This window comes from Callithrix jacchus, chromosome Y (assembly GCF_049354715.1).
Source record: "Callithrix jacchus isolate 240 chromosome Y, calJac240_pri, whole genome shotgun sequence".
Classification (NCBI taxonomy): Eukaryota; Metazoa; Chordata; class Mammalia; order Primates; family Cebidae; genus Callithrix; species Callithrix jacchus.
In genome coordinates this window covers 3,477,955-3,505,110 of record NC_133525.1, presented here as the reverse complement: position 1 = coordinate 3,505,110, position 27,156 = coordinate 3,477,955, and the positions used below count along the sequence as shown (strand labels likewise).

The 27,156-nt window shown below is 52.6% G+C and overlaps 1 protein-coding gene across 2 annotated transcripts; it reads right to left on the bottom strand.

The window, feature by feature from the left end:
• Positions 1-327: 327 nt before the first annotated feature.
• LOC128930732 (putative bifunctional dTTP/UTP pyrophosphatase/methyltransferase protein) lies at positions 328-26,854 on the bottom strand. Of its 2 annotated transcripts, none has more exons than XR_008479038.2 (2): positions 26,683-26,854; positions 328-675 (listed from the first exon to the last, which is right to left on the bottom strand). XR_008479038.2 is itself a non-coding variant. In XM_054251641.2 (2 exons), exons 1-2 carry the CDS (start codon positions 25,270-25,272, stop codon positions 455-457), a joined length of 567 nt encoding a protein of 188 aa, XP_054107616.1. In that variant the 5' UTR covers positions 25,273-26,655; the 3' UTR covers positions 328-454. The 2 variants fall into 2 exon arrangements, 1 of the variants encoding a protein (XP_054107616.1); XM_054251641.2 differs by lacking the exon at positions 26,683-26,854 and adding an exon at positions 24,927-26,655.
• Between the last annotated feature and the right edge of the window lie 302 nt (positions 26,855-27,156).

Here is a 27,156-nt window from a genome sequence, read left to right as displayed (position 1 = left end):
TCCTCCCCAGATGCACCCTCCTTCCCTTCCTCCCCAGATGCAGCCTCCTTCCGTTACTCCCCAAATGCAGCCTCCTTCACCTCCTCCCCAGATGCACCCACCTTCCCTTCCTCCCCAGATGCACCCTCCTTCCCTTCCTCCCCAGATGCACCCTCCTTCCCTTCCTCCCCAAATGCAGCTTCCTTCCCTTCCTCCCCAAATGCAGCCTCCTTCACCTCCTCCCCAAATGCACTGTCCTTTCCCTCCTTCCCCTCCTCCGCAGATGCAGCCTCCGTCCCAGATGCAGCCTCTTCCCTCATCAAACCCCCCACAGAGGAGCCAGACACAGGCTTTCGCTTTCTTTATTCACCCACGACTGCATGTTCCTGTGTGACTGTCCTGTGGCAGCTGGGGATGGGGCGGCCCCCTGCAGCCTGCGGGAGGGTGTCCCTATCATGAGCACGCTGCCTGGGTTTCAGGGACCCACTCTGGTGGCCAGCATGGCATCCAGGATACCCCCCAAGTGTGCCACCTGCACCTGGCAGAAGCCGTGTTGCTCTAGCAAGCGCTGGTACTCGCCCGGGCTCCGCTCCCTGCCCCCCACCTGCACCAGCATGTTCAGCGACTGCAGCAGGGCGACCCGGGCCTCCCTCTTCTCTTCGTCCAGCAGTGTCTCCACCAGCAGCAGGCCGGCCCCTGAGGGGAGAGCAGAGCTGGAGTCTTGGCCAGCCAGGCAGGGATCCTTCAGGGGCCAGCAGAGCACACAGCGGGCAACTGGAGCTCAGAACAGTGAACAGAGGCTGCCGAGAAGCCCTGCCCAGGAGACCCACGCAAGTAGGGGAGGGGAGAGAGACAGGGAGATTAGATTGAGAGATGGCTGGCTGGCTGGCTGCATGGCCTGGGCCTGTTCCCGTTCTCCTGGATGGATGGATGAACAGATGGTAGAAAGATGCATGGATGATGGATGGCAGATGGATGGATGGATGCATGCATGGACGAGAAGGATGGATGGATAAATGGGACATGATGGGTGGGTAGGTAGACAGATGGACGGATGGATACATGGATGCAAGGATGAGAAGGATGGATGGATGAATAGATGCTGGGTGATACATAGGCGGATGGATGGATAGATTGATGGATGGATGAATAGATAGATAATGCACACCGAGATAAATGGATGGATAGATGGAGGCATGGATGAGAAGGATGGATGAGTGAATACATGGTGGGTGATGGATAGGTGGATGGATGGATGGGTGCATGGGTGAGAAGGATGGATGGGTGAATAGATGGTAAATGATGGGTAGATGGATGGATGGGTGAGAAGGATGGATGGGTGAATAGATGGTAAATGACGGATGGGTAGATGGATGGATGCATGGGTGAGAAGGATGGATGGATGAATAGATGATAGATGATGAATGGATGAGATGGATGGATGGATGGGTAGGTAGGTGGATGGATGGATGCATGGGTGAGAAGGATGGATGGGTGAATAGATGGTAGATGATGGGTAGATAGATGGATGGATGGATGCAGGGTGAGAAGGATACATGGGTGAATAGATGATGGATGATGGGTGGATGGATGGGTAGGTGGATGGATGGATGGATGCATGGGTGAGAAAGATGGATGAATTGATGGGTAGATGGACGGATGGATAGATAATAAATGATGGACAGAAGAAGGATAGGTGACAGATGATTGTTACAAGGCCAGACACTGTGGCTCACGCCTGCCATGCTAGCACTTTGGGAGGGTAAGGTGGGGGGATGGTTTGAGCCCAGGAGTTTGAAACCAACCTGAGCAACATAGTGTAGTTAGTCCCAGCTACTCAGGAGGCTAAGGTGGGGGGATGGCTTCAGCCCCGAAGGCAAGGCTGCCGGGAGCTGTGACTGCGCCACTGCATACCAGCCTGGGTCTCCGGGTGAGACCTTGTCTCAAAAACATAAGTGAGCAGATACATATGGCTGGGCGCAGTGGCTCAGGCCTGTAATCCAAGCACTTTGGGAGGCTGAGGTGGGTAGATCACGAGGTCAGGAGTTCTAGACCAGCCTAACCAATATGGTGAAACCCCATCTCTACTAAAAATACAAAAATTAGTAGAAACCCCGTCTCTACTAAAAATATAAAAAGTATGAGCATATGAGCGATGCCCTCAAAGCCTTTCTTTAATATCTAGGTGCTTTTATAGGAAGAACAACTCTCCTATCAATTGCAGTTGGTAAGATAACCTTTCTGAGGTTTCTTACGTGATAATGATGCTCAATTTCTATTAAGTGCATGAACTTGGTTTGTAACATCTAAATTCTTTAGAAAGTAGCTGTCATTTCCGTTGGGTGGGGTTGTTCTGGATCTGATCGGCTCCCCTTCATTATTTAAAACAGAGATTGTGGTCGAGCGCGGAGACTCAGGCCTGTCATCCCAGCACTTTGGGAGGCCGAAAGGGGAGGATCGCCTGAGGTCGGGAGTTCGAGACCAGCCTGGCCAACACGGAGAAACACCGTCTCTACTAAAAATACAAAATTAGCCGGGCGTGGTTACCGGTGCCTGTAATCCCAGGTACTCGGGAGGCTGAGGCAGGAGAATCACTTGAACCCGGGAGGCGGAGGTTGCAGTGAGCTGAGATGGCGCCATTGCACTCCAGCCTGGGTGAGACAGCGAGACTCTGCCTCAAAAAATAAATAAATGACACCGAGATTCTTCTGAGCCCGAATATCAGCCCCAAAGTGAGGTCTGGAATGACAGGCAGGCGGCCCTCCACCAATACGGTAGGAGGAAGGGCTGTTGCTGTTGCCTTTGGCGAGCAGGAATACCTGACAAGCAGGTCACGTGCCCGGGTCCCGCGTCGCACATTCCCGGGGCTCCCCGTCCCACATTCCCGGGTTCCGCGTCGCACATGCCCCTGGTTCTGCGTCCCACATGCCCCGGGTTCCCCTTCCCACATTCCCGGGGTTCCCCTTCCCGGGTTCCCCGTCCCACATGCCCCGGGTTTCTCATCCCATATTTCCGGGGTTCCGCATTTCACATTCCCCGGGTTCCGCGTCCCGCATTCACTGGGTCACCATCCCGCATTCCCCGGCTTTCCGTCCCACATGCCACGGGTTCCCCGTGTTCCCCGTCCCACATTCTCGGGGTTCCGCATCCCACGTTTCCTGGGTTCCCCTTCCTACATGCCCCCGGTTCCCCGTCCCACATTCCCAGGGTTCCGTGTCCCAAATGCCCCGGGTTCCCCTTCCCACGTTCCGCGGGTTCTCCATCCCACATTCCCGGGGGTCCCCGTCTCTCATTTCCTGGGTTCCCCTTCCCACATTCCCGGGTTCTCCATCCCACATTCCCGGGATTCCGCGTCGCACACGCCCCTGGTTCTACGTCCCACATGCCCCGGGTTCCCCGTCCCAGATTCCCCGAGTTCCCTGTCCCGGATTTCCGGGGCTTCCGTCCCACATGCTCCGGGTTTCTCATCCCACATTTCCGGGGTTCCGCATTCCACATGCCCAGGGTTCAGAGTTCCACGTTCCCTGAGGTCCCCGTCTCACATGCCGCGGGTTCCGCGTCCGAAATTTCTGGGGTTCCCCTTCCCACATTATCCGGGTTCCCTGCCCCACATTCCCCGGGTTCCGTATCCCACATTCCCTGGATTCCCCTTCCCGCATTCCCCAGGTACCATGTCCCACATTCCCTGGGTTCCGCGTCCCGCATTCCCCGGGTTCCACGTGCCACATTCCCAGGGTTGCGCGTCCCACATTCCCGGGGTTCTCCTTCCCACATTCCCCGGGTTCCACGTCCCGCATTCACCGGGTTCCCCTTCCCGCATTCCCTGGGTTTCCGTCCCACATGCCACGGGTTCCCCGTGTTCCCCGTCCCACATTCCCGGGGTTCCGCATCCCACATTTCCTGGGTTCCCCTTCCTACATGCCCCCGGTTCCCCGTCCCACATTCCCAGGGTTCCGTGTCCCAAATGCCCGGGGTACCCCTTCCCGCGTTCCGCGGGTTCTCCATCCCACATTCCCGGGGCTCCCCGTCTCTCATTTCCCGGGTTCCCCTTCCCACATTCCCCGGGTTTCCGTCTTACATGCTCCGGGTTCCCCGTCCCACATTTCCCGGGTTCCCGTCCCACATTCCCCGGGTTCCCGTCCCACATTCCCTGGGTTTCCGTCCCACATGCCCCGGGTTTCTCATCCCACATTTCCCGGGTTCCCCGTCCCACATTCCCCGGGTTCCCCGTCCCACATTTCCGGGGTTCCGCATCCCACATGCCCCGGGGTTCCCCGTCCCACATTCCCCGGGTTCCGCATCCCACATGCCCCCGGTTCCACGTCCCGCATTCCTGTCGTTCCGCTTTCCACATTTTCTTGGCACGTGGCTAGTGAGGGCCCCCTTCCTGCAGTCCGGGAAGTAAAAACTGCGTGGCTGAAAGATCCTCTGTCTCAGGGCTGATTTTCTTTGCAGCACTGAGTATCTATTTCCAACACCGTCATCTCTGAAATTCATGGGTTAAAGCCTGAACCCCGAGGACCTCAGAGTGTTAGGATGTTTAAAGAGGTAATTCGGGTAAAATGAGGTCATCAATATGGGCTCTAATCTGATATGAATGTTGCTGCACCAGGAGAGGGATTAAGACCCAGACATGCTTCCTGCCTCCCAGATCCTCTAGGGATGGACGGACTTCTCCTTCAGCGTCTGTGTCTCCTCGTCTGTCTCTTAAAAGGACACGTGTCATTGCCTGTAGGGGCCTTCTTATACTGAGAACGACGTTGGAAGAGTTCATATTATGTGTTCACTTGACTGGAGCATGGGGTGCCTAGGTGTTCGATTGAACATTACTCTGGGGTATCTGTAAGGGTGGAAGGGAGGATCCTTCTGGCCTCCCCGAGGTCTGGGGGCTCCAGCATCCCTGGGCTTGTGGCCGCAGCACTCCACTCTGTGCCTCTGTCCCCACGTGGCCTTCTCAAGGGTCTGCTATAATGACCTCCTCTTGACTTAATTCCATCTGCAAAGATCCTATTTCTAAATTAGGTCCCAGTCAGAGGTATTTGGAGTTAGGACACTAGAAATAGAAATTCCATTTGACCCAGGAATCCCATTACTTGGTATATACCCAAAGGACTATAAATCGTTCTAGTATAAGGACACATGCACGCGAATGTTCACTGCAGCACAGTTTACAATAGCAAAGACCTGGAACCAACCCAAATGCCCATTGATGGTAGACTGGACAGGGAAAATGTAGCACATATACACCATGGAATACTACGCAGCCATCAAAAAAGAGTTTGTATCCTTTGTAGGGACATGGACTAAGCTGGAAACCATCATCCTCAGCAAACTGACAAAAGAACAGAAAATCAAACACCACATGTTCTCACTCATAGGTGGGTGTTGAACAATGAGAACACATGGACACAGGGAGGGGAGCATCACACACTGGGGTATGTTGGGGGAAATAGGGGAGGGACAGTGGGGGGTGGGGACTTGGAAAGAGATAGCATGGGGAGAAATGCCAGATACAAGTAATGTGGAGGAAGGCAGCAAATCACACTGCTACGTGTGTACCTATGCAACTATCCTACATGTTCTTCACATGTACCCCCAAACCTAAAATGCAATAAAATTATATATATAATACATAATAAAAATTTTAGTATATATTATGTATTATATAATAATTAAATAATATATAATTATATATAACATATATATATATAAAACATTTATATATATAATTAATGGTGGCCGGGGGCAGTGGCTCAAACCTGTAATCCCAGCACTTTGGGAAGCTGAGGCAGGTAGATTATTTGAGGTCAGGAGTTTGAGATCAGCCTGGTCCACATAACGAAGCCCCGTCTCTTCTAAAAACACAAAAATTCGCCAGGCATCATGGTGGGTGTCTAATCCCAGCTACTTGGGAGGCTGAGGTGAGAGAATTCCTGGAACCCGGGAGGCGGAGGCTGCAGTGAGCCGAGATGGCATCACTGCACTCCAGCCTGGCCTAGAGAGCAAAACTTCACCTCAAAAAGGAAAGAAGAGTGAATGGCATATGAATGAAGCCCTCAAAGCCTTTCTTTAATACTAGGTGCTTTTATAGGAAGAACAACTCTCTTATCAATTGCAGTTGGTAAGATAACCTTCCTGAGGTTTCTTACGTGATAATGATGCTCGATTTCTATTAAGTGCACGAATCTGCTTCGTAACATCTAAATGCTTTAGAAAGTAGCTGTCATTTCCGTTGGGTGGGGTTGTTCTGGATCTGATCGGCTCCCCTTCATTATTTAAAACAGAGATTGTGGTCGAGCGCGGAGACTCAGGCCTGTCATCCCAGCACTTTGGGAGGCCGAAAGGGGAGGATCGCCTGAGGTCGGGAGTTCGAGACCAGCCTGGCCAACACGGAGAGACCCCATCTCTACTAAAAATACAAAATTAGCCGGGCGTGGTGACGGGTGCCTGTAATCCCAGGTACTCGGGAGGCTGAGGCAGGAGAATCACTTGAACCCGGGAGGCGGAGGTTGCAGTGAGCTGAGATGGCGCCATTGCACTCCAGCCTGGGCGAGACAGCGAGACTCTGCCTCAAAAAATAAATACATGACACCGAGATTCTTCTGAGCCCGAATATCAGCCCCAAAGTGAGGTCTGGAATGACAGGCAGGCGGCCCTCCACCAATACGGTAGGAGGAAGGGCTGTTGCTGTTGCCTTTGGCGAGCAGGAATACCTGACAAGCAGGTCACGTGCCCGGGTCCCGCGTCGCACATTCCCGGGGTTCCCCTTCCCGTATTCCCCGGGTTCCCCGTCCCACATTCCCGGGTTCCGCGTCGCACATGCCCCTGGTTCTGCGTCCCACATGCCCCGGGTTTCCCTTCCCACATTTCCCAGGTTCCCCGTCCCGCATTCCCCGGGTTCCACGTGCCACATTCCCAGGGTTCGGCGTCCCACATTCCTCGGGTTCCGCGTCCCGCATTCACTGGGTCACCATCCCGCATTCCCCGGGTTCCCCTTCCCACATTCCCCGGCTTTCCGTCCCACATGCCACGGGTTCCCCGTGTTCCCCGTCCCACATTCTCGGGGTTCCGCATCCCACATTTCCTGGGTTCCCCGTCCCACATTCCCAGGGTTCCGTGTCCCAAATGCCCGGGGTTCCCCTTCCCGCGTTCCGCGGGTTCTCCATCCCACATTCCCGGGGCTCCCCGTCTCTCATTTCCCGGGTTCCCATTCCCCGGGTTTCCGTCTTACATGCTCCGGGTTCCCCGTGTACCCCGTCCCACATTCCCCGGGGCTCACCGTCCCACATTCCCCGGGTTCCCATCCCGCATTCCCGTGGCTCCCCGTCCCACATTCCCCGGGTTCCCCGTCCCACATTTCCCAGGTTCCGCATCCCACATGCCCCGGGTTCCCCGTCCCGCATTTCCCGGGTTCCCCGTCACACATTCCCGGGGCTCCCCTTCCCACATTCCCCGGGTTCCCATCCCACATTTCCGGGGTTCCCCGTCCCACATGCCCCAGGTTTCGCATCCAACATTTCCGGGCTTCTGCATTACACATGCCCCGGGTTCGGAGTCCCACATTCCGTGGAGTCCCCGTCTCACATGCCGCGGGTTCCGCGTCCGAAATTTCTGCGGTTCCCCTTCCCACATTCCCTGGGTTCCACATCCCACATTCCCGGGATTCCCCTTCCTGCATTCCCCGGGTTCTCCGTCCCGCATTTCTCCGGTTCCTGGTCCCACATTCCCCAGGGTTCCCCTTCGCACATGCGCCGGGTTCCCCATCCCAAATTCCCGGAGTTTCGCGTCCCACATGCCCCGGGTTCCCCTTCCCACATTCCCCAAGTTACCCGACCCACATTCCCAGTATTCCCCCGTTCCACATTCTCCGGGATTCCCCTTCCCACGTGCCCCGGGTTCCCTGTGTTCCCCTTCCCACATTCCCCGGGTTCCCGATCCCACATTCCCGGTGTTCCCCGTCCCACATTCCCGGTGTTTCCCGTCCCACATGCCCCAGGTTCCCCATCAGGTATTCTCCAGGGTTCCCCTTCCCACATGCCCCTGGTTCCGCGTCACACATACCCGGGGTTCCCCTTCCCGCATTCCCCGGGTTCCCCTTTCCACATGCCCCGGGTTCCCCGTCCCGCATTCCCCGTGTTCCGTTTCCCGCATTTCCCGGGCTCCCCTTCCCACATTCCCTGGGTTCCCGTCCCAGATTTCCAGGGTTCCTGGTCCCACATTTCCGGGGTTTCCCGTCCCACATGCCCCAGGTTTCGCATCCAACATTTCCGGGCTTCTGCATTACACATGCCCCGGGTTCGGAGTCCCACATTCCGTGGAGTCCCCGTCTCACATGCCGCGGGTTCCACGTCCGAAATTTCCGCGGTTCTCCTTCCCACATTCCCTGGGTTCCACATCCCACATTCCCGGGATTCCCCTTCCTGCATTCCCCGAGTTCTCCGTCCCGCATTTCCGGGGTTCCCCTTCCCGCATTTCTCCGGTTCCCCGTCCCACATTCCCCAGGGTTCCCCTTCGCACATGCGCCGGGTTCCCCATCCCAAATTCCCGGGGTTCCGCGTCCCACATGCCCCGGGTTCCCTGTCCCACATCCCCCGGTGTTCCCCTTCCCACATTCCCCAAGTTACCCGACCCACATTCCCGGTATTCCCCCGTTCCACATTCTCCGGGATTCCCCTTCCCACGTGCCCCGGGTTCCGCGTTCCACATTCCCCGGGTTCCCGATCACACATTCCCGGTGTTCCCCGTCCCACATTCCCGGTGTTCCCCGTCCCACATTCCCGGTGTTTCCCGTCCCACATTCCCGGTGTTCCCTGTCCCACATTCCCGGTGTTGGCCGTCCCACATTCACGGTGTTTCCCGTCCCACATGCCCCGGGTTCCTGTTCCCACATGCCCCAGGTTCCCCATCAGGTATTCTCCGGGGTTCCCCTTCCCGCATTCCCCGGGTTCCCCTTTCCACATGCCCCGGGTTCCCCGTCCCGCATTCCCCGTGTTCCCTTTCCCGCATTTCCCGGGCTCCCCTTCCCACATTCCCTGGGTTCCCGTCCCAGATTTCCAGGGTTCCTGGTCCCACATTTCCGGGGTTTCCCGTCCCACATGCCCAGGTTCCGCATCCAACATTTCCGGGCTTCTGCATTACAGATGCCCCGGATTCGGAGTCCCACGTTCCGTGGAGTCCCCGTCTCACATGCCGCGGGTTCCACGTCCGAAATTTCCGCGGTTCCCCTTCCCACATTCCCGGGATTCCCCTTCCTGCATTCCCCGAGTTCTCCGTCCCGCATTTCCGGGGTTCCGCATCTCACATTTCCGGGGTTCCCCGTCCCACATTCCCCAGGGTTCCCCTTCTCACATGCGCCGGGTTCCCCCCGTCCCACATTCCCCAGGGTTCCCCTTCTCACATGCGCCGGGTTCCCCCCGTCCCACATTCCCGGGGTTCCGCGTCCCACATCCCCCAGGTTACCTGACACACATTCCCGGTGTTCCCCCGTTCCACATTCTCCGGGATTCACCTTCCCACGTGTCCCGGGTTCCCTGTGTTCCCCTTCCCACATTCCCGGTGTTTCCCGTCCCACATTCACGGTGTTTCCCGTCCGACATGCCCCGGGTTCCAGGTCCCACATGCCCCAGGTTCCCCATCACGCATTCTCCGGCTTTCCGTGTCCCACATGCCTCGGGTTCCGCGTCCCACATTCTCCGGCTTTCCGTGTCCCACATGCCTCGGGTTCCGCGTCCCACATGCCTCGGGTTCCGCGTCCCACATGCCCTAGGTTCCCCATCACGCATTCTCCGGGGTTCCCCGTCCGGCATTCCCCGGGTTCCGCGTCCCACATGCCTCGGGTTCCGCGTCCCACATGCCTCGGGTTCCCCGTCCCACAGGTATATTTAGTAGAGATGGGGTTTCACCATCTTGGTCAGGATGATCTCTGTCTCTTGACCCCATGATCTGCCCGCCTCGGCCTCCCAAAGTGCTGGGAGTACAGGCACGAGCCACCGTACAGTCCCTTTAGAATTGAATGCTAGGAATAGGCCACTGGCCGTAGAATTGGCCACGCCGTTCTTCTCAATAAGACAAGGAGAAGTATCAGAGCAATGACATTTCCCTCTGGCTCCGGAGAGGCCCAGAGGCAGTCCACTTGCTACACAATTTCCTTAACAACACTTCAAGGTGGCTGAACGCTCGTAGCTCTTGCTTCTTTCACATATATATAAATACATTTTAATTCTGTGAATAAAGCACACGGTCTACGTATCGTAACGGAGGCGGTGAAAGGGAAGTATCCTCGGTCCCCAAAATCAAAAGCTAAAAAAACAAAGTCAAGCTGGGACGTGCTCAAGGGCAACCGGCTTCCATTCTGCGCACTCAGCCCTGCGGTCACTGGGGTAGACGGATGTCTCACGGCCGCCTTGGGAAACACTTGGCTGGGCATGCTGGCTGTCATCCCAGGACTTTGCGAGGCTGAGGCAGGCGGATCATGAGGTCAGGAGATCGAGACCACCCTGGCCAACATGGTGAAACCCCGTCTCTACTAAAAATACAAAAAATTGGCCATGCCTGTACTCCCAGCTACTTGGGAGGCTGAGGCAGGAGAATCACTTGAACCTGGGAGGCAGAGGTGCGGTGAGCCGAGATTCTGCTACTGCACTCCAACCTGGGCAACACAGCAAGACTCCATCTCAAAAAAAGAAATAAGAATGCACCATTTCTATCTCACCCACCTGTGAACCGGAAGCCCCCTCCCTGCCCCAGTTGTCCGTGCCTCTCAATGACTGTATTTCCTTTTTTTTTTTTTGCTCTTGTAGCACAGGCTGGAGTGCAAGGCACAGTCTCAGCTCTCTGCAACCTCCAACTTCTAGGTTCTAGTGATTCTCCTGCCTCAGCCTCCCCAGTAGCTGGGAGGATAGGTGCCCACCACCACGCCTGGCAAATTTTTTGTATTTTTAGTGGAAATGGGGTTTCACTATGTTGGCCAGACTGGTCTCGAACTCCTGACCTCAGGTGATACACCCAGCTCAGCCTCCCAAAGTGCTGGGATTACAGGTGTGAGCCACCGAGCCCGCCCCAATGTACTTCATACATATATTAATTGATGTCTCACATGTCCCTACAGTAATAAAACCATGCTCTGCCCTGACCACCAGGAACATGTATCATCAGGATCTCCTGAGGCTATGTCACGGGCATGCGTCCTTAAGTTTGGCAAAATAAACTTTCTACATTAACTGAGTCCTGTCTCAAATTGTCGGGGTTCAGCAAACCATCTCAGATGCAGTTTGAATATCTGCATGCTATTTATGCTAAATAAAGACTAAAAGCATAAAAGAACGTTTAACACATTCAAAAGGGTAAAAGAAACACACAGTCATCATATGCATTTCAGAAAAACGCATCAGTGAAGAGCCAGTGCATCTTACCTACAAAGGCCTTTCCTAAGTAAGAATAGAAAACGGAAATAAACGAACGACACTTTGACCTGAGGCTTTGGAAAAGAAGAATCACAACGCTTTCCCATGGAAAACGCGCAAAAGAAAACCAAAAAGATCACAGCAAATGAGAAACAGAGATGAAAACGGTCTACACATACGCGAAATCACGGGGGAACACAGCCTGGCGCTGCTTTCTTTTCCCTGACCTTGTTGTTTTTACTTCACAGAGTCTCACGCTGTTGCCCAGGCTGGAGTGCAGAGGTTCGATCTCGGCTCACCGCAACCTCCGCCTCCAGGGTTCCAGCGATTCTCCTGCCTCAGCCTCCTGAGTAGCTGGGACTACAGCCGCTCGCAACCACACCCAGATGATTTTTAAGTTCATAGTAGACACGGGGCTTTATCAGGAGAGCCAGGCTGGTCTCGAACTCCTGACGTTAGGTGATATGCCCGCCTCGGCTTCCCAAAGTGCTGGGATGACAGACATGAACGGCTGGCCCTGGTGTTGCTTTGTCCTCTTCCTGTTATAAAATGTTCAATAGACACCATATTTCCCAGATGAAAAGCAGAACTTCACAACTACAGAGCAGACAGGAAACTATATAAAACAATTAGATACCCGCTATATTAATGTATTTATTTTTTCATAAAGTAAATGAACAAAACCAACAATTATGCCTCTGTTGGGTCTCAGAAAAGGACACCCTAAAATGAAGAGCTTATAAGCAGCCTCAGAAGCAAACCTTTCTCTCCGACCTTCTCCCACCCACCTGTCTCTCAGACCGATTTTGCCCCAAGGAAGCCATAGAAACTAGAATCCGTCTTTCCCAACGTGGGTCCTAGAAACCGAAACACCTGTACCTCAATGCCAGCCATAAACCCTAAAAACAGAACTCTAACTTTCCCTCCACCCTGAGGATATAAAAGCTGGCCATAAAGAAATTCCCTGGCCTGGCACGGTAGCTCACGTGTGTAATCGAAGCACTTTGGGAGGCTGAGGTGGGTGGATCACTTGAGGTCAGGAGTTCGAGACCAGCCTGGCAGACATGGAGAAATCCTGTCTCTACTAAAAATACAAAATTAGCCAGGCGTGGTGGCAGGTGCCTCTCATACCAGCTACTTGGGAGGCTGAGGCAGGAGAATCGCTTGAACCCGGGAGGCGAAGGTTACAGTGACCTGAGATGGCGCCACTGCACTCCAGTCTGGGTGACAGAGTGAGACTCTGGGGAAAAAAAATTAAGAGACTGCAAGAATTAAGACAAGGAAATTGAGCTGTTCAGAGCTCAAGTCCCCTCTCTGATCCAAGATAAACCGCAAACCCCCAATTACTGTCGAGATATCTTTTTAGGCAAACTTCTCTGATCTCCTCACCTCGGAAAATGGGGGAACAGGGAGTCATTAAGAGCAGGGAGGCACAGACTGGCTTTCCTGCTGCGTCTTTTAACTGTCACGTACCAGCATTTGCTTCTCAATCTGCGGGGTTGATTGATGGGTAAGACGAATGGTTACTTTAAAAAGCAGAGCATGTACCATCCAAAGGCGGATTTCTCCAGGGTAAATGGATGGTCTGTGTCGGCTTTATGCCGTCGCGTGGAGAAGAGAGAACTAACATTGTTTAAATGTACCTTGTTTTTGCTTAGAGAAGAAAAAACAAGTAGAGTGGAAGTGTCTGAAGAGAAACTGAATACATATGGGGAAATGTGATGATGGTTATTGATAGGTTATTCAATAAATTGTGTTTTGGAAGAAAAAAATATTACAAAAACTGCAAAAAAAAAAAAATACACTGTGGGGGCGGGGGAAAGTCAACAAATGTCTCTACAGGAGGTGTAGAAATGAGTTGAACAGGGCACGTAGTTTCAGCAGAGATTCCCTGGGGTGGAAGTTAGGGATAAAGCCGTATCCACACCATAAATGGGAAAGAATGGGCCGGGCGCGGTGGCTCGCACCTGTAATCCTAGCACTTTGGGAGGCCAAGGTGGGCGGATCACCTGAGGTTGGGAGTTAGAGACCAGCCTGACAACCTCAATGGAGAAAGCCTATCTTTACTAAAAATACAACATTAGCCAGGAGTGGTGGCACATGCCCGTAATCCCCGCTACTCAGGAGGCTGAGGCAGGAGAATCGCTTGAACCCGGGAGGCGGAGGTTGTGGTGAGCGGACATGGTGCCATTGCACTCCAGCCTGGGCAACAAGAGTGAAACTCCATCTCAAGAAAAAAAAAGAATAAATAAATAAAAAGAAATGGGGAAGAATGAAAGCAAATACACAGGAAGCCACAGTTGCCCATGAAGGTTTCTAAATGAAACCCTCAAGACGGACAAAACTCATTGGTATTAGGCGGGGCGTGGTGGCTCACACCTGGAATCCCAGCACTTTGGGAGGCTGAGGCAGGCGGATCACGAGGTCAGGAGTTCGAGACCAGCCTGGACAACGTGGTGAAACGCTGTCTCTACTAAAAATACAAAAATCAGCTGAGCGTGCTGCTGAGTGCCTGTAATCCCAGCTACCAGGGAGGCTGAGGCAGGAGAATCGCTTGAACCCAGGAGGTGGAGGGTGCAGTGAGCCGATATCGCGCCACCGCACTGCAGCCTGGTGACACGGCGAGACTCTGTCTCAAAAATAAAAGTAAAAGAAAGAAATCATGAAGACTGAGCCGACTTTGAGTGCTGATGATAGGAAAGGGGCTGTTTCTATGTTACCGTGTAAGTACTGTAGAGTGTACACATGTAATATCTTGGTACCCCACCAGCCAGCCTCTGTAAACAGTGTCCTTTTATATGGATCAACAGGCAGTATTTTATGCACTCTGAGACGCAGTGGTGTAGAAGCAGAGACAACGGAATGGTCTTATGTTCACTTCCTGTGAACACGTTGCATTGCAGTGCATTTCCGTTGCAGGAGAGGAGTGGGTAATCACGTGGCAAATGCAATTATGGAAACTCAATCTGCTACTCATGACGTAGTTGAACGTACGTATTTTTCCAGTGCTCGTTAAACCTGATGACAATCACTGTTTCAACGAGTAACTATGGCTGGCATCTAATACACTGATAACAATTCTTCGTGTCTACATTGAATTTTCCCTTTGAGAGGACAAATAACTCTGGTATATTCTTTCTAGGATACCTACATTTAACATACTTGATAGCTACAATCTACATGTAACATTCTCAACAACTGTCACCTACATGGAACTTTCCCGACAACTATCACCTACATGGAACGTTCCCGACAACTATCACCTACATGGAACGTTCCCGACAACTATCACCTACATGGAACTTTCCCGAAAACTGTCACCTACATGAAACGTTCTCGGCGACAACTATCACCTACATGGAAGTTTCCCGACAACTGTCACCTACATGGAACTTTCCTGACAACTGTCACCTACATGAAACGTTCTCGGCGACAACTGTCACCTACATGGAACTTTCCCGACAACTATCACCTACATGGAACGTTCCCGACAACTATCACCTACATGGAACTTTCCCGACAACTATCACCTACATGGAACGTTCCCGACAACTATCACCTACATGGAACGTTACCGACAACTGTCACCTACATGGAACGTTCCCGACAACTGTCGCCTACATGGAACGTTCCCGACAACTATCACCTACATGGAACGTTCCCGACAACTGTCACCTACATGGAACGTTCCCGACAACTGTCACCTACATGGAACTTTCCCGACAACTATCACCTACATGGAACGTTCCTGACAACTGTCACCTACATGAAACGTTCTCGGCGACAACTATCACCTACATGAAACATTCCCGACAACTGTCGCCTACATGAAACGTTCCCGACAACTATCGCCTACATGAAACGTTCCCGACAACTGTCGCCTACATGAAACGTTCCCGACAACTATCACCTACATGGAACGTTCCCGACAACTATCACCTACATGGAACGTTCCCGACAACTGTCGCCTACATGAAACGTTCCCGACAACTATCACCTACATGGAACTTTCCCGACAACTATCACCTACATGAAACATTCCCGACAACTATCACCTACATGAAACGTTCCCGACAACTGTCACCTACATGAAACGTTCCCGACAACTGTCACCTACATGAAACATTCCCGACAACTATCGCCTACATGAAACGTTCCCGACAACTGTCGCCTACATGAAACGTTCCCGACAACTATCACCTACATGGAACTTTCCCGACAACTATCACCTACATGAAACATTCCCGACAACTATCACCTACATGAAACGTTCCCGACAACTGTCACCTACATGAAACGTTCCCGACAACTGTCACCTACATGAAACATTCCCGACAACTATCGCCTACATGAAACATTCCCGACAAGTATCGCCTACATGAAACGTTCCCGACAACTGTCACCTACATGGAACTTTCCCGACAACTATCACCTACATGAAACATTCCCGACAACTATCACCTACATGAAACGTTCCCGACAACTATCACCTACATGAAACGTTCCCGACAACTATCACCTACATGGAACGTTCCCGACAACTATCACCTACATGGAACTTTCCCGAAAACTGTCACCTACATGAAACGTTCTCGGCGACAACTATCACCTACATGGAAGTTTCCCGACAACTGTCACCTACATGGAACTTTCCTGACAACTGTCACCTACATGAAACGTTCTCGGCGACAACTGTCACCTACATGGAACTTTCCCGACAACTATCACCTACATGGAACGTTCCCGACAACTATCACCTACATGGAACTTTCCCGACAACTATCACCTACATGAAACGTTCCCGACAACTATCACCTACATGGAACGTTACCGACAACTGTCACCTACATGGAACGTTCCCGACAACTGTCGCCTACATGGAACGTTCCCGACAACTATCACCTACATGGAACGTTCCCGACAACTATCACCTACATGGAACGTTCCCGACAACTGTCACCTACATGGAACGTTACCGACAACTGTCACCTACATGGAACGTTCCCGACAACTGTCGCCTACATGGAACGTTCCCGACAACTATCGCCTACATGGAACTTTCCCGACAACTGTCACCTACATGGAACGTTCCCGACAACTATCACCTACATGGAACGTTACCGACAACTGTCACCTACATGGAACGTTCCCGACAACTGTCGCCTACATGGAACGTTCCCGACAACTATCACCTACATGGAACGTTCCCGACAACTGTCGCCTACATGGAACGTTCCCGACAACTGTCGCCTACATGGAACTTTCCCGACAACTATCACCTACATGGAACGTTCCCGACAACTGTCACCTACATGAAACATTCCCGACAACTGTCACCTACATGAAACGTTCTCGGCGACAACTATCACCTACATGAAACATTCCCGACAACTGTCGCCTACATGAAACGTTCCCGACAACTATCGCCTACATGAAACGTTCCCGACAACTGTCGCCTACATGAAACGTTCCCGACAACTATCACCTACATGGAACGTTCCCGACAACTATCACCTACATGGAACTTTCCCGACAACTATCACCTACATGAAACATTCCCGACAACTATCACCTACATGAAACGTTCCCGACAACTATCACCTACATGAAACGTTCCCGACAACTATCACCTACATGGAACGTTCCCGACAACTATCACCTACATGGAACTTTCCCGAAAACTGTCACCTACATGAAACGTTCTCGGCGACAACTATCACCTACATGGAAGTTTCCCGACAACTGTCACCTACATGGAACTTTCCTGACAACTGTCACCTACATGAAACGTTCTCGGCGACAACTGTCACCTACATGGAACTTTCCCGACAACTATCACCTACATGGAACGTTCCCGACAACTATCACCTACATGGAACTTTCCCGACAACTATCACCTACATGAAACGTTCCCGACAACTATCACCTACATGGAACGTTACCGACAACTGTCGCCTACATGGAACGTTCCCGACAACTGTCGCCTACATGGAACGTTCCCGACAACTATCGCCTACATGGAACGTTCCCGACAACTATCACCTACATGGAACGTTCCCGACAACTGTCACCTACATGGAACGTTACCGACAACTGTCACCTACATGGAACGTTCCCGACAACTGTCGCCTACATGGAACGTTCCCGACAACTATCGCCTACATGGAACTTTCCCGACAACTGTCACCTACATGGAACGTTCCCGACAACTATCACCTACATGGAACGTTACCGACAACTGTCACCTACATGGAACGTTCCCGACAACTGTCGCCTACATGGAACGTTCCCGACAACTATCACCTACATGGAACGTTCCCGACAACTGTCGCCTACATGGAACGTTCCCGACAACTGTCACCTACATGGAACTTTCCCGACAACTATCACCTACATGGAACGTTCCCGACAACTGTCACCTACATGAAACATTCCCGACAACTGTCACCTACATGAAACGTTCTCGGCGACAACTATCACCTACATGAAACATTCCCGACAACTGTCGCCTACATGAAACGTTCCCGACAACTATCGCCTACATGAAACGTTCCCGACAACTGTCGCCTACATGAAACGTTCCCGACAACTATCACCTACATGGAACTTTCCCGACAACTATCACCTACATGAAACATTCCCGACAACTATCACCTACATGAAACATTCCCGACAACTATCACCTACATGAAACGTTCCCGACAACTGTCACCTACATGAAACGTTCCCGACAACTGTCGCCTATATGAAACGTTCCCGACAACTATCGCCTACATGAAACGTTCCCGACAACTATCACCTACATGAAACATTCCCGACAACTATCGCCTACATAAAACATTCCCGACAAGTATCGCCTACATGGAACGTTCCCGACAGCTATCGCCTACATGAAACGTTCTCGACAAGTATCGCCTACATGAAACGTTCCCGACAACTATCGCCTACATGAAACGTTCCCGACAACTATCGCCTACATGGAACGTTCCCGACAACTATCGCGTACATGAAACGTTCTCGACAGGTATCGCCTGCATGGAACATTCTCGACAGCTGTCGCCTGCATGGAACATTCTCGACAGCTGTCATCTACATGTAACATTCTTGATAACTGTCATGTACATGTAACATTCTTGATAACTGTCATCTACATGTAACATTCTTGATAAGTATCATCTACATGTAACATTCTTGATAACTATCATCTACATTTAACATTCTTGATAACTATCATCTACATGTAACATTCTTGATAACTATCATCTACATTTAACATTCTTGATAACTATCATCTATATTTAATATTCTTAATAACTATCATCTACATTTAACATTCTTGATATCTATCATCTACATGTAACATTCTTGATAACTATCATCTACATTTAACATTCTTGATATCTATCATCTACATGTAACATTCTTGATAACTAACATCTACATTTAACATCCTTGATATCTATCGTCTACATGTAACATCCTTGATATCTATCGTCTACATGTAACATCCTTGATATCTATCATCTACATTTAACATTCTTGATAACTATCATCTACATTTAACATTCTTCATAACTATCATCTACATTTAACATTCTTGATAACTATCATCTACATTTAACATTCTTGATATCTATCATCTACATGTAACATTCTTGATAACTAACATCTACATTTAACATCCTTGATATCTATCATCTACATTTAACATTCTTGATAACTATATCTACATTTAACATTCTAGATAACTATCATCTACATGTAACGTTCTTCATAAGTATCATCTACGTTTAACATTCTTCATAAGTATCATCTACATGTAACATTCTTGAAAACTATCATGTACATGTAACATTCTTGATAACTATCAACCCAACTCAGAACATACTGTGAACGAAGAGACTTCTTTGAGTTTTTCCGCTAAGAGAAAAAAGACAAAACAACCCGGACATGGCATGTATCTTGTAACCGGTAGCCTCATCCAAACACCCTGATACTTTGGCTAATAGACACACAGTGAGTGTAGCAGTTGCCTGATGTGTATCTCTCAACACAGGAGGAACGTGTTAAACCTTTACTGAAATCCGAATCGCTACTGGATAGCATACTCAAAACACGTTTCACAGCTCACAGTCTATACACGATAGTTTCACCGGATGTGAAGACATGTTTAGAAACAAAATAATAAAGAAGTGACCCGAAGTTACCTAACTTGAGAAACTCAAACCAAACCAGCCACGTTCACAGAGAGGCACTCCCATACCTACAACACCTCCATCACTGCGTCTTTAAAGGGACATCAGAGGGAAATAAAGAATTTCTTATATAAAGAATCTACGATGGCTGGATGCGGTGACTCATGCCTGTAATCCCACCATTTTGGAAAGCTGAGGTGGGTGGATCATTTGAGGTCAGGAGTTCAAGACCAGCCTGACCAACATGGTGAAAACACATCTCTACAAAAAAAATACAAAAATTAGCCAGGCATGGTGGTGGTGCCTATAATTCCAAGCACTCGGGAGGCTGATACAGGAGAGTTGCTTCAATCCAGGAGGCGGAGGTTGCAGTGAGCTGAGATCACGCCACTGCACTCCAGCATGGCTGCCTGATGGATCCCAAGAGCAAAACTCCATCTCAAATAAAATAAAACATAACAAATTTAAGGGTCTCACAGGAAAGGAATCTTAAGGATTAGAAGATATGTTGGGAGATATGTGTCCCTTTTTTTTTTTGAGAGGTTGTCTTGTGCTGTCACTCAGGCTGGGCTGGAGTGCAGTGGCTCGATCTTGGCTCACTGTAACCTCCCCTCCCTGGTTCAAGCGATTCTCCTGCCTCAGCCTCCCAAGTAGCTGGGGTTGCAGGCGTCTGCCACCAAGCCTGGTTGATTTTTTTGTAGAGATGGGATTTTGCCATGTTGGCCAGGCTGTTCTCGAACTCCTGACCTCAAGGGATCTCTCTCTTCTTCTGGAACTTTGTTTTCAATAGCTCATGCCTGGGAGGAAATACAGACACTGTCTACAGACACTCTTCATCCATGATTTAATGACTGTAGCAGAAGGGACTGAGTCAAATGTCAGCAGGTGCACTGCACAGAGATCAAACACAGAGCTGAGGTTCCTGAACTGTGAGTGTGAGACCCAATCTAGATGCTGAAGTAAAGCATAGTATCCCAGTGACTAGAGAAGCTAGGCGGGAGGATCGCTTGAGGCCAGGAGTTCAAGACCAGCCTGGGCAACACGGCGAGATCCTGTCTCTACAAAGTATTTAATAATTAGCTGGGTGTGGTGGTGCACATCTGAACCCTCAGGTACTGGGAGGTGAAGCAGGAGGATCACTTGAGGCCAGCAGTTCAAGACCAGCCTGGGCAACATAGCCAGACCCTGTCTCTACTAATAAAATTATAAAAACCAGGTGGGCATGGTGGCACACACCTGTTGCACCAGCTACATGGGAAACCGAGGTAGGAGGATCATTTGAGGGGGGGAGGTCGAGGCTGCAGTGAGCAAATGATGCCACTGCACTCCAGCTTGGGTGACGGAGCAAGACCGTTTATAAAAAAACAAACAAACAAAAAAAAACAAAAAAGCAATTCCTCGTCTACTCATCAATAAATTAAATAATGAACAGTTGATATGTTGAAGTTTTTTTCTGCGTGTAATTGGAGCTACTGTAAAAACTGGAGTGTTTGTTTCCTGGCAACAGGACTTCCCGGCACGTCGTGCAATTGACGGACCTTGTGCAGAGATACTCTCTACTGTCATTTCTTAACAGGAACATGCATCGGGTGGTGGACAAACTAGAAATAACGGTAACGGAAATAATCCACGAATGTTTATCCCCGACCACTAAAGATTTTTTTTTTTTTCCCGAGATGGAGTCTTACTCAGGCGCCCAGGCTGCACATGCCCCGGGTTCGGAGTCCCACATTCCCTGGGGTCCCGTCTCACAAGCCATGGGTTCCGCGTCCGAAATTTCTGGGGTTCCCCTTCCCATATTCCCGGGATTCCCTTTCCCGCATTCCCCGGGTTCCGCATTCCCCACGTTCCCCTTCCCACATTCCACGAGTTCCCCGTCCCACATTCCCCGGGTTCCGCATCCCACATTTCCGGGGTTCCCTTCCCACATTCCCCCGGGTTCCCCGTCTCACATTTCCGGGGTTCCGCATTCCACATGCCCTGGTTCGGAGTCCCACATTCCCTGGGGTCCCGTCTCACATGCCGTGGGTTCCCCGTCCGAAATTTCTGGGGTTCCCCTTCCCACATGCCCCGGGTTCCCCGTGTTTCCTGTCCCGCATTCCCGGGGTTCCCCTTCCCACATGCCCCGGGTTCCCTGCCCCACATGCTCTGGGTTCCCCGTGTTTCCCGTCCCACATTCCCGGTGTTCCCAGTCCTACACCCCCCCGGGTTCCCCGTCCCGCATTCCCGGGGTTCCCCTTCCCACATGCCCCGGGTTCCCTGCCCCACATGCTCTGGGGTCCCCGTGTTCCCGTCCCACATTCCCGGTGTTCCCAGTCCTACATCCCCCCGGGTTCCCCGTCCCGCATTCCCAGTCCTACATCCCCCCGGGTTCCCCGTCCCACATTCCCGGTGTTCCCAGTCCTACATCCCCCCGGGTTCCCCGTCCCACATTCCCGGTGTTCCCAGTCCTACACCCCCCTGGGTTCCCCGTCCCGCATTCCCAGTCCTACATCCCCCCGGGTTCCCCGTCCCACATTCCCTAGGTTCCGCATCCCACATGCCCCGGGTTCCCCATCCCACTCCGTGCGTTGCTCAGTGACTGTTGTCTGCAGCACGAGCTGCTGGCTGTGCCGAGACCCCTCCTAACTCCTGCCTCCTCCCTCCTCCCTCCCGCCAGGCCCTCCTGCACAGCAGGCACCACACACACTCCTGGAGCCCCGAGTGGCTGTCACAGCAGGCTTGCCCCCCCATGCACCCAGCCCTGCCTCCGGCCTGGGGTTAGGAAAACCAGGCATGGCAGGGCTGTTCTTGCTAGGGCGTCCCAGGTAAATCCTTCAGCATGGAGCCAGAGGCGGGAGGTCTACGCGGTCCTGCAGGGAGAGCTGATGGGAAGGATGCATGGAGCATCACACCCTGAGCACCTCTGTCCTGCAGACACAGGGAGCACCGTCCCCAGAGCAGCGGTGTCCAGCAGATGCAGGGAGCACCACTGCCCAGCAGACACAGGGAGTACTGTCCTCAGAGCACTGGTGTCCAGCAGACACGGGGAACACCGTCCCCAGAGCACGGCTGCCCAGCAGACACAGGGAGTACCGTCCTCAGAGCACTGGTGTTCAGCAGACATGGGGAACACCATCCCCAGAGCACGGCTGCCCAGCAGACACAGGGAGCACTGTCCATAGAGCACCGATGTCCAGCAGATGCACGGAGCACCACTGTCCAGCAGACACAGGGAGCACTGTCCATAGAGCACCGATGTCCAACGGATGCAGGGAGCACCACTGCCCAGCAGACAAAAGGAGCCCCGTCCCCAGAGCACCTGTGCCCAGCACATTCAGGGAGCACCGTTCCCAGAGCCACTATCCCCTACATGGAACATTCTTGACAACTATCATCTACACTGCACTCCAGCCTTGGTGCCTGATGTATCCTAAAAGCAAAACTCCATCTCAAATAAAATAAAACAAATTTAACGGTCTCACAGGAAAGGAATCTTAAAGATTAGAAGATATGTTGGGAGATACGTGTCCCCCCACCCTTTTTTTTTGACAAGTTGTCTTGCGCTGTCACTCAGGCTGGGCTGCGGTGGAGTGGCTCGATCTTGGCTCACTGCAACCTCCCCTCCCTGGTTCAAGCGATTCTCCTGACTCAGCCTCCCGAATAGCTGGGATTACAGGCACCTGCCACCACATCCAGCTAATACTTTTATTTTTGGTAGAGACAGGGTTTCACTGTCTTGGCAAGGCTGGTCTCAAACTCCTGATCTCAGGTGATCCTCCTGCCTCAGCCTCCCAAAGTGCTGGGATTAGTGAGCCACGGTGCCCAGCCAATTGTGTTTCTTTAAAAACTAGAAAGGTACCCAGAAACCTTGGGGGGAAGAGGGGCATGGAGGTGCCCAGCACCTCTGCCCGCAGGCCTGGCTGACGTTGGATGCTGCCGAGTTATGGCTCGGGAGGTGTCTCCTCTCAATCCGTGCGGGCACCTGCGGCCGCGACCTGGAAGTTCTCCCCTCACTCTAACCTGGGGCTGCCCTGTTGCAGCTCTTGTGTGGTTTCCTTCTGTGGCCTCGGTGCCGTGGACGCCCGTGGTCACGGAGGTCAGCCGTTACCCTTCCCCCCACACCCCACCTGGCCCAGTACCTACACCCAGGATAGCTTCACACAGCCGCCCACCTGGTGGTTCTTTTGTATTTATTATTATTATTATGTTCTTGTTTATTTGAGGTGGAGTTTTGCTCATATCCCAGGCTGGAGTGCACTGGTCTGATCTCGGCTCACTGCGACCTCCGCCTCCCTCCTGGGTTCAAGTGATTCTTCTGCTTCAGTCTCCCGAGTCGCTGGGATTACAGGTGCCCACCACCACACCCAGCTAAGTTTTTTGTATTTTTTTTTTTTAAGATGCGGTTTCACCATGTTGGTCAGGCTGGTCTTGAACTCCCGACCTCAGGTGATCCACCTGCCATGGCCTCCAAAGTGCTGGGATTACAGGCGTCAGCCACCGCGCCCGGCCGAGTTTTTTGTATTTTTACTAGAGATGGGGTTTCTCCATGTTGGTCAGGTTGGTTTTGAACTCTCGACCTCAGGTGATCCGCCCACCTCGGCCTCCCAATGTGCTGGGATTACAGGTGTGAGCCACCGTGCCCGGTCACGTCTACCTGTTTAGAGATGCCTTCGTGTCTCTGTGTACCCACACACACACATCCACAGGCATACCCACGGACGCAGACAGACACACATGCATCACATGCCACAAACAGGCACCCACAGACACGCACGGACACGCAGAGATACACCCGCAGACAGGGACATGCAGACGGAGACAAAATGCAGAGATGGGCACCCACAGACGTGGACATGCAGAGACTCACTGACAGGTACCCACACGCAGACAGATGCAGGCACACACACACACACACATGTACAGAGATGCAGAAACACACACAGACACACAAACGCGGATGCAGCAGTCACATATGCACACCCACAGCCACACACCATGCACACAGATGCAGACACACACACAGGCACACACATACACGCAGCAGTCACATATGCACAGACACCTATGACACACACCACACAGCACAGACATGCCATGCACACACACATGTGCAGACGCAGACACAGAGACAGAGTATCACGCACAGACACACAAGGTCATACCACACAGAGACACACATACACACACACCACACATACAAGGACATAGCACACAGAGACACACAAGCACAGCACAGTCAGCTATGCACACAGACACCCAGAGACACACAGCGTGGAAACGCACACGCAGAAACACGCATGCACGCACGCCGCCCCGCGTGCTCTCTGGAAGGCGGTGAGGCAGCAGGGCAAACGCTGGGAAGCCTCACCGGCAGCGAATCGGACCTGAGCCGCCTGCGGCCCGGCGGGTTGGAAGTGTGCGGCCAGCTCGATGGTTTCGGGGAGGTCGAACACGGTCACCTGCAGATGCGGGTTCTCCCGGACCAGCTCTTGGGCCAGCGCGCCGCGGAAGCAAATGCCTGCTGTGCGGCCGGGTCGTCCCGGCGCCGATGGAACCCTGACCACCCTCCAAAGCTCTATCGAGCAGAAGTAACGTTCACGCAATGGCCGGTGCCACAGCAGCCATTCTGGGCCACGTGTGGGGACACAGACTTGGAGGGAAATCCTTCCAGCCCGGGGTGGGGGTCTGTACTCCTCCCTTCTCCTTCCTGCCATGGGGATGCAGACACCATGGCCGGGGACGGTGGCTCACGCCTGTCATCCCAGCACTTTGGGAGGCCGAGGCGGGTGGATCACCAGGTCAAGACATCGAGACCAGCCTGCCCAAAAATTAGCCGGTTGTGGTGGCAGGTGCCTGTAATCCCAGCTACTCGGGAGGCTGAGGAGGAGAACTGCTTGAACCCTGGAGGTGGAGGTTGCAGTGAGCCGAGATTGCACCACTGCACTCCAGTCCGGGCAACCAGAGCGAAACTCCGTGTCTAAATAAATAAATAAATAAAATAAAATAAAATAAAAATAAAGCAAAGCAGTCTTACCATAATTATTCTTTCAATAAAACTGGAAAGAGAAAAATTATGTTTCAAAGCCTGTCGTCACACCTGCTGTTACATTCTGGTCTTGTCTAGCGGTTTTTGGTTTTTATTATTTTCTCCAGTTTGTATTCAATTCTAATTCTTCTGGCTACAAGCCTTCAAAGTAATGTTTTCAGGTTTTTTTCCTTTTTCTTTTTGCCATTTGTTCTAACTGAAAACCACTGAAACCTAAGCTGTGCTTTCTCATAGCTCTATGAATGAAAAACTAGATGTTTCAACGGGGGATGGCTGGAAGCCCTCCAAAATAAAGACCGGGAACAAACCAGTCTTCTCCCCTCCAGTGCTCTCCGCCATGTGATTAGGCTTCCAGAAGAAGCAGACACCCACTGCCTAGGCGCCTAGCACCCACAATCAAATCTCCCCCACCCAGGGTTCCAAAAAACACTTCCCACAGGCCACCTGCAAAGCCAACTTTCAGCCACTAGGACCCACTCCATCCCTAGAAGACTGAAGTCCCTCTTTTCTCCCACATCACTAGGAGTCCTGGGTCACTCTGCCCCCTCCCCTCATCCCTAGGGGTCCCGGGTCACTCCCCTGCCCCTTCGCTATGGGTCCTGGGTCACTCTCACCCCCTATCCCTAGGGGTTCCAAGTCAGTCTCCCGTCCCCCACTCATACAGGTCCAGGTCGCTCTCCCCTCCCTCATCCCTAGGGGTCTCTCTCCTCCTCCATCCCTAGGGGTCCCGGGTCACTCTCCCCTCCCCTATCCGTAGGGGTCCCGGGTCACTCTCCCCGCCCCCATCCCTAGGGGTCCCGGGTCACTCTCCCCTCCCCCATCCCTAGGGGTCCCGGGTCACTCTCCCCTCCCCTATCCCTAGGGGTCCCGGTAACTCTCCCCTCCCCCATCCCTAGGAGTCCCGGGTCGCTCTCCCCTCCTCCATCCTTGGGGGTCCCGGGTCGCTCTCCCCTCCCCCATCCCTAGGGGTCCCGGGTCACTCTCCCCTCCCCCATCCCTAGAGGTCCTGAGTCGCTGGGCCCGGCTGGTTCGGCCCCTCCGTCCCCGTCCCCCCGCCCCGCCCAGGCCCAGGCCGCACCGCGTTGCTGAGGATCTCCTGGCGGCGTGGAGAGGCGCTGGCCAGCACCACGCGTTTGTGCAGCAGCTTCCCGATAACCGGGAACAGCACCATGGCGTCCACGCCGGGAACCGAGAGGCCGCAGACTTCAGCCCGGAGCCGCCGGCGTGAGCGGCGCGGATCCGGAAATACCGCGGCCGGAGATACGCCTCCGCGAGTCCACGCCTAGACCACGCCTCCATCGACCTCCCGCGAGGTCACGCTAAGCCCCACCGCTCTTGATCTCGCCACTAGGCCACGCCCAGACCACGCCTCCATCGACCTCCCGCGAGGTCACGCCCAAGCCCCGTAGCCATTGACCTCCAGTGAGGCCACGCCCATACCACGCCTCCATCGACCTCCCGCGAGGTATCGCCCAAGCACGCCTCCATTACCTCCCTCGAGGCCACGCCCATCCCACGCCTCCATCGACCTCCTGCGAGGTCACGCCCAAGC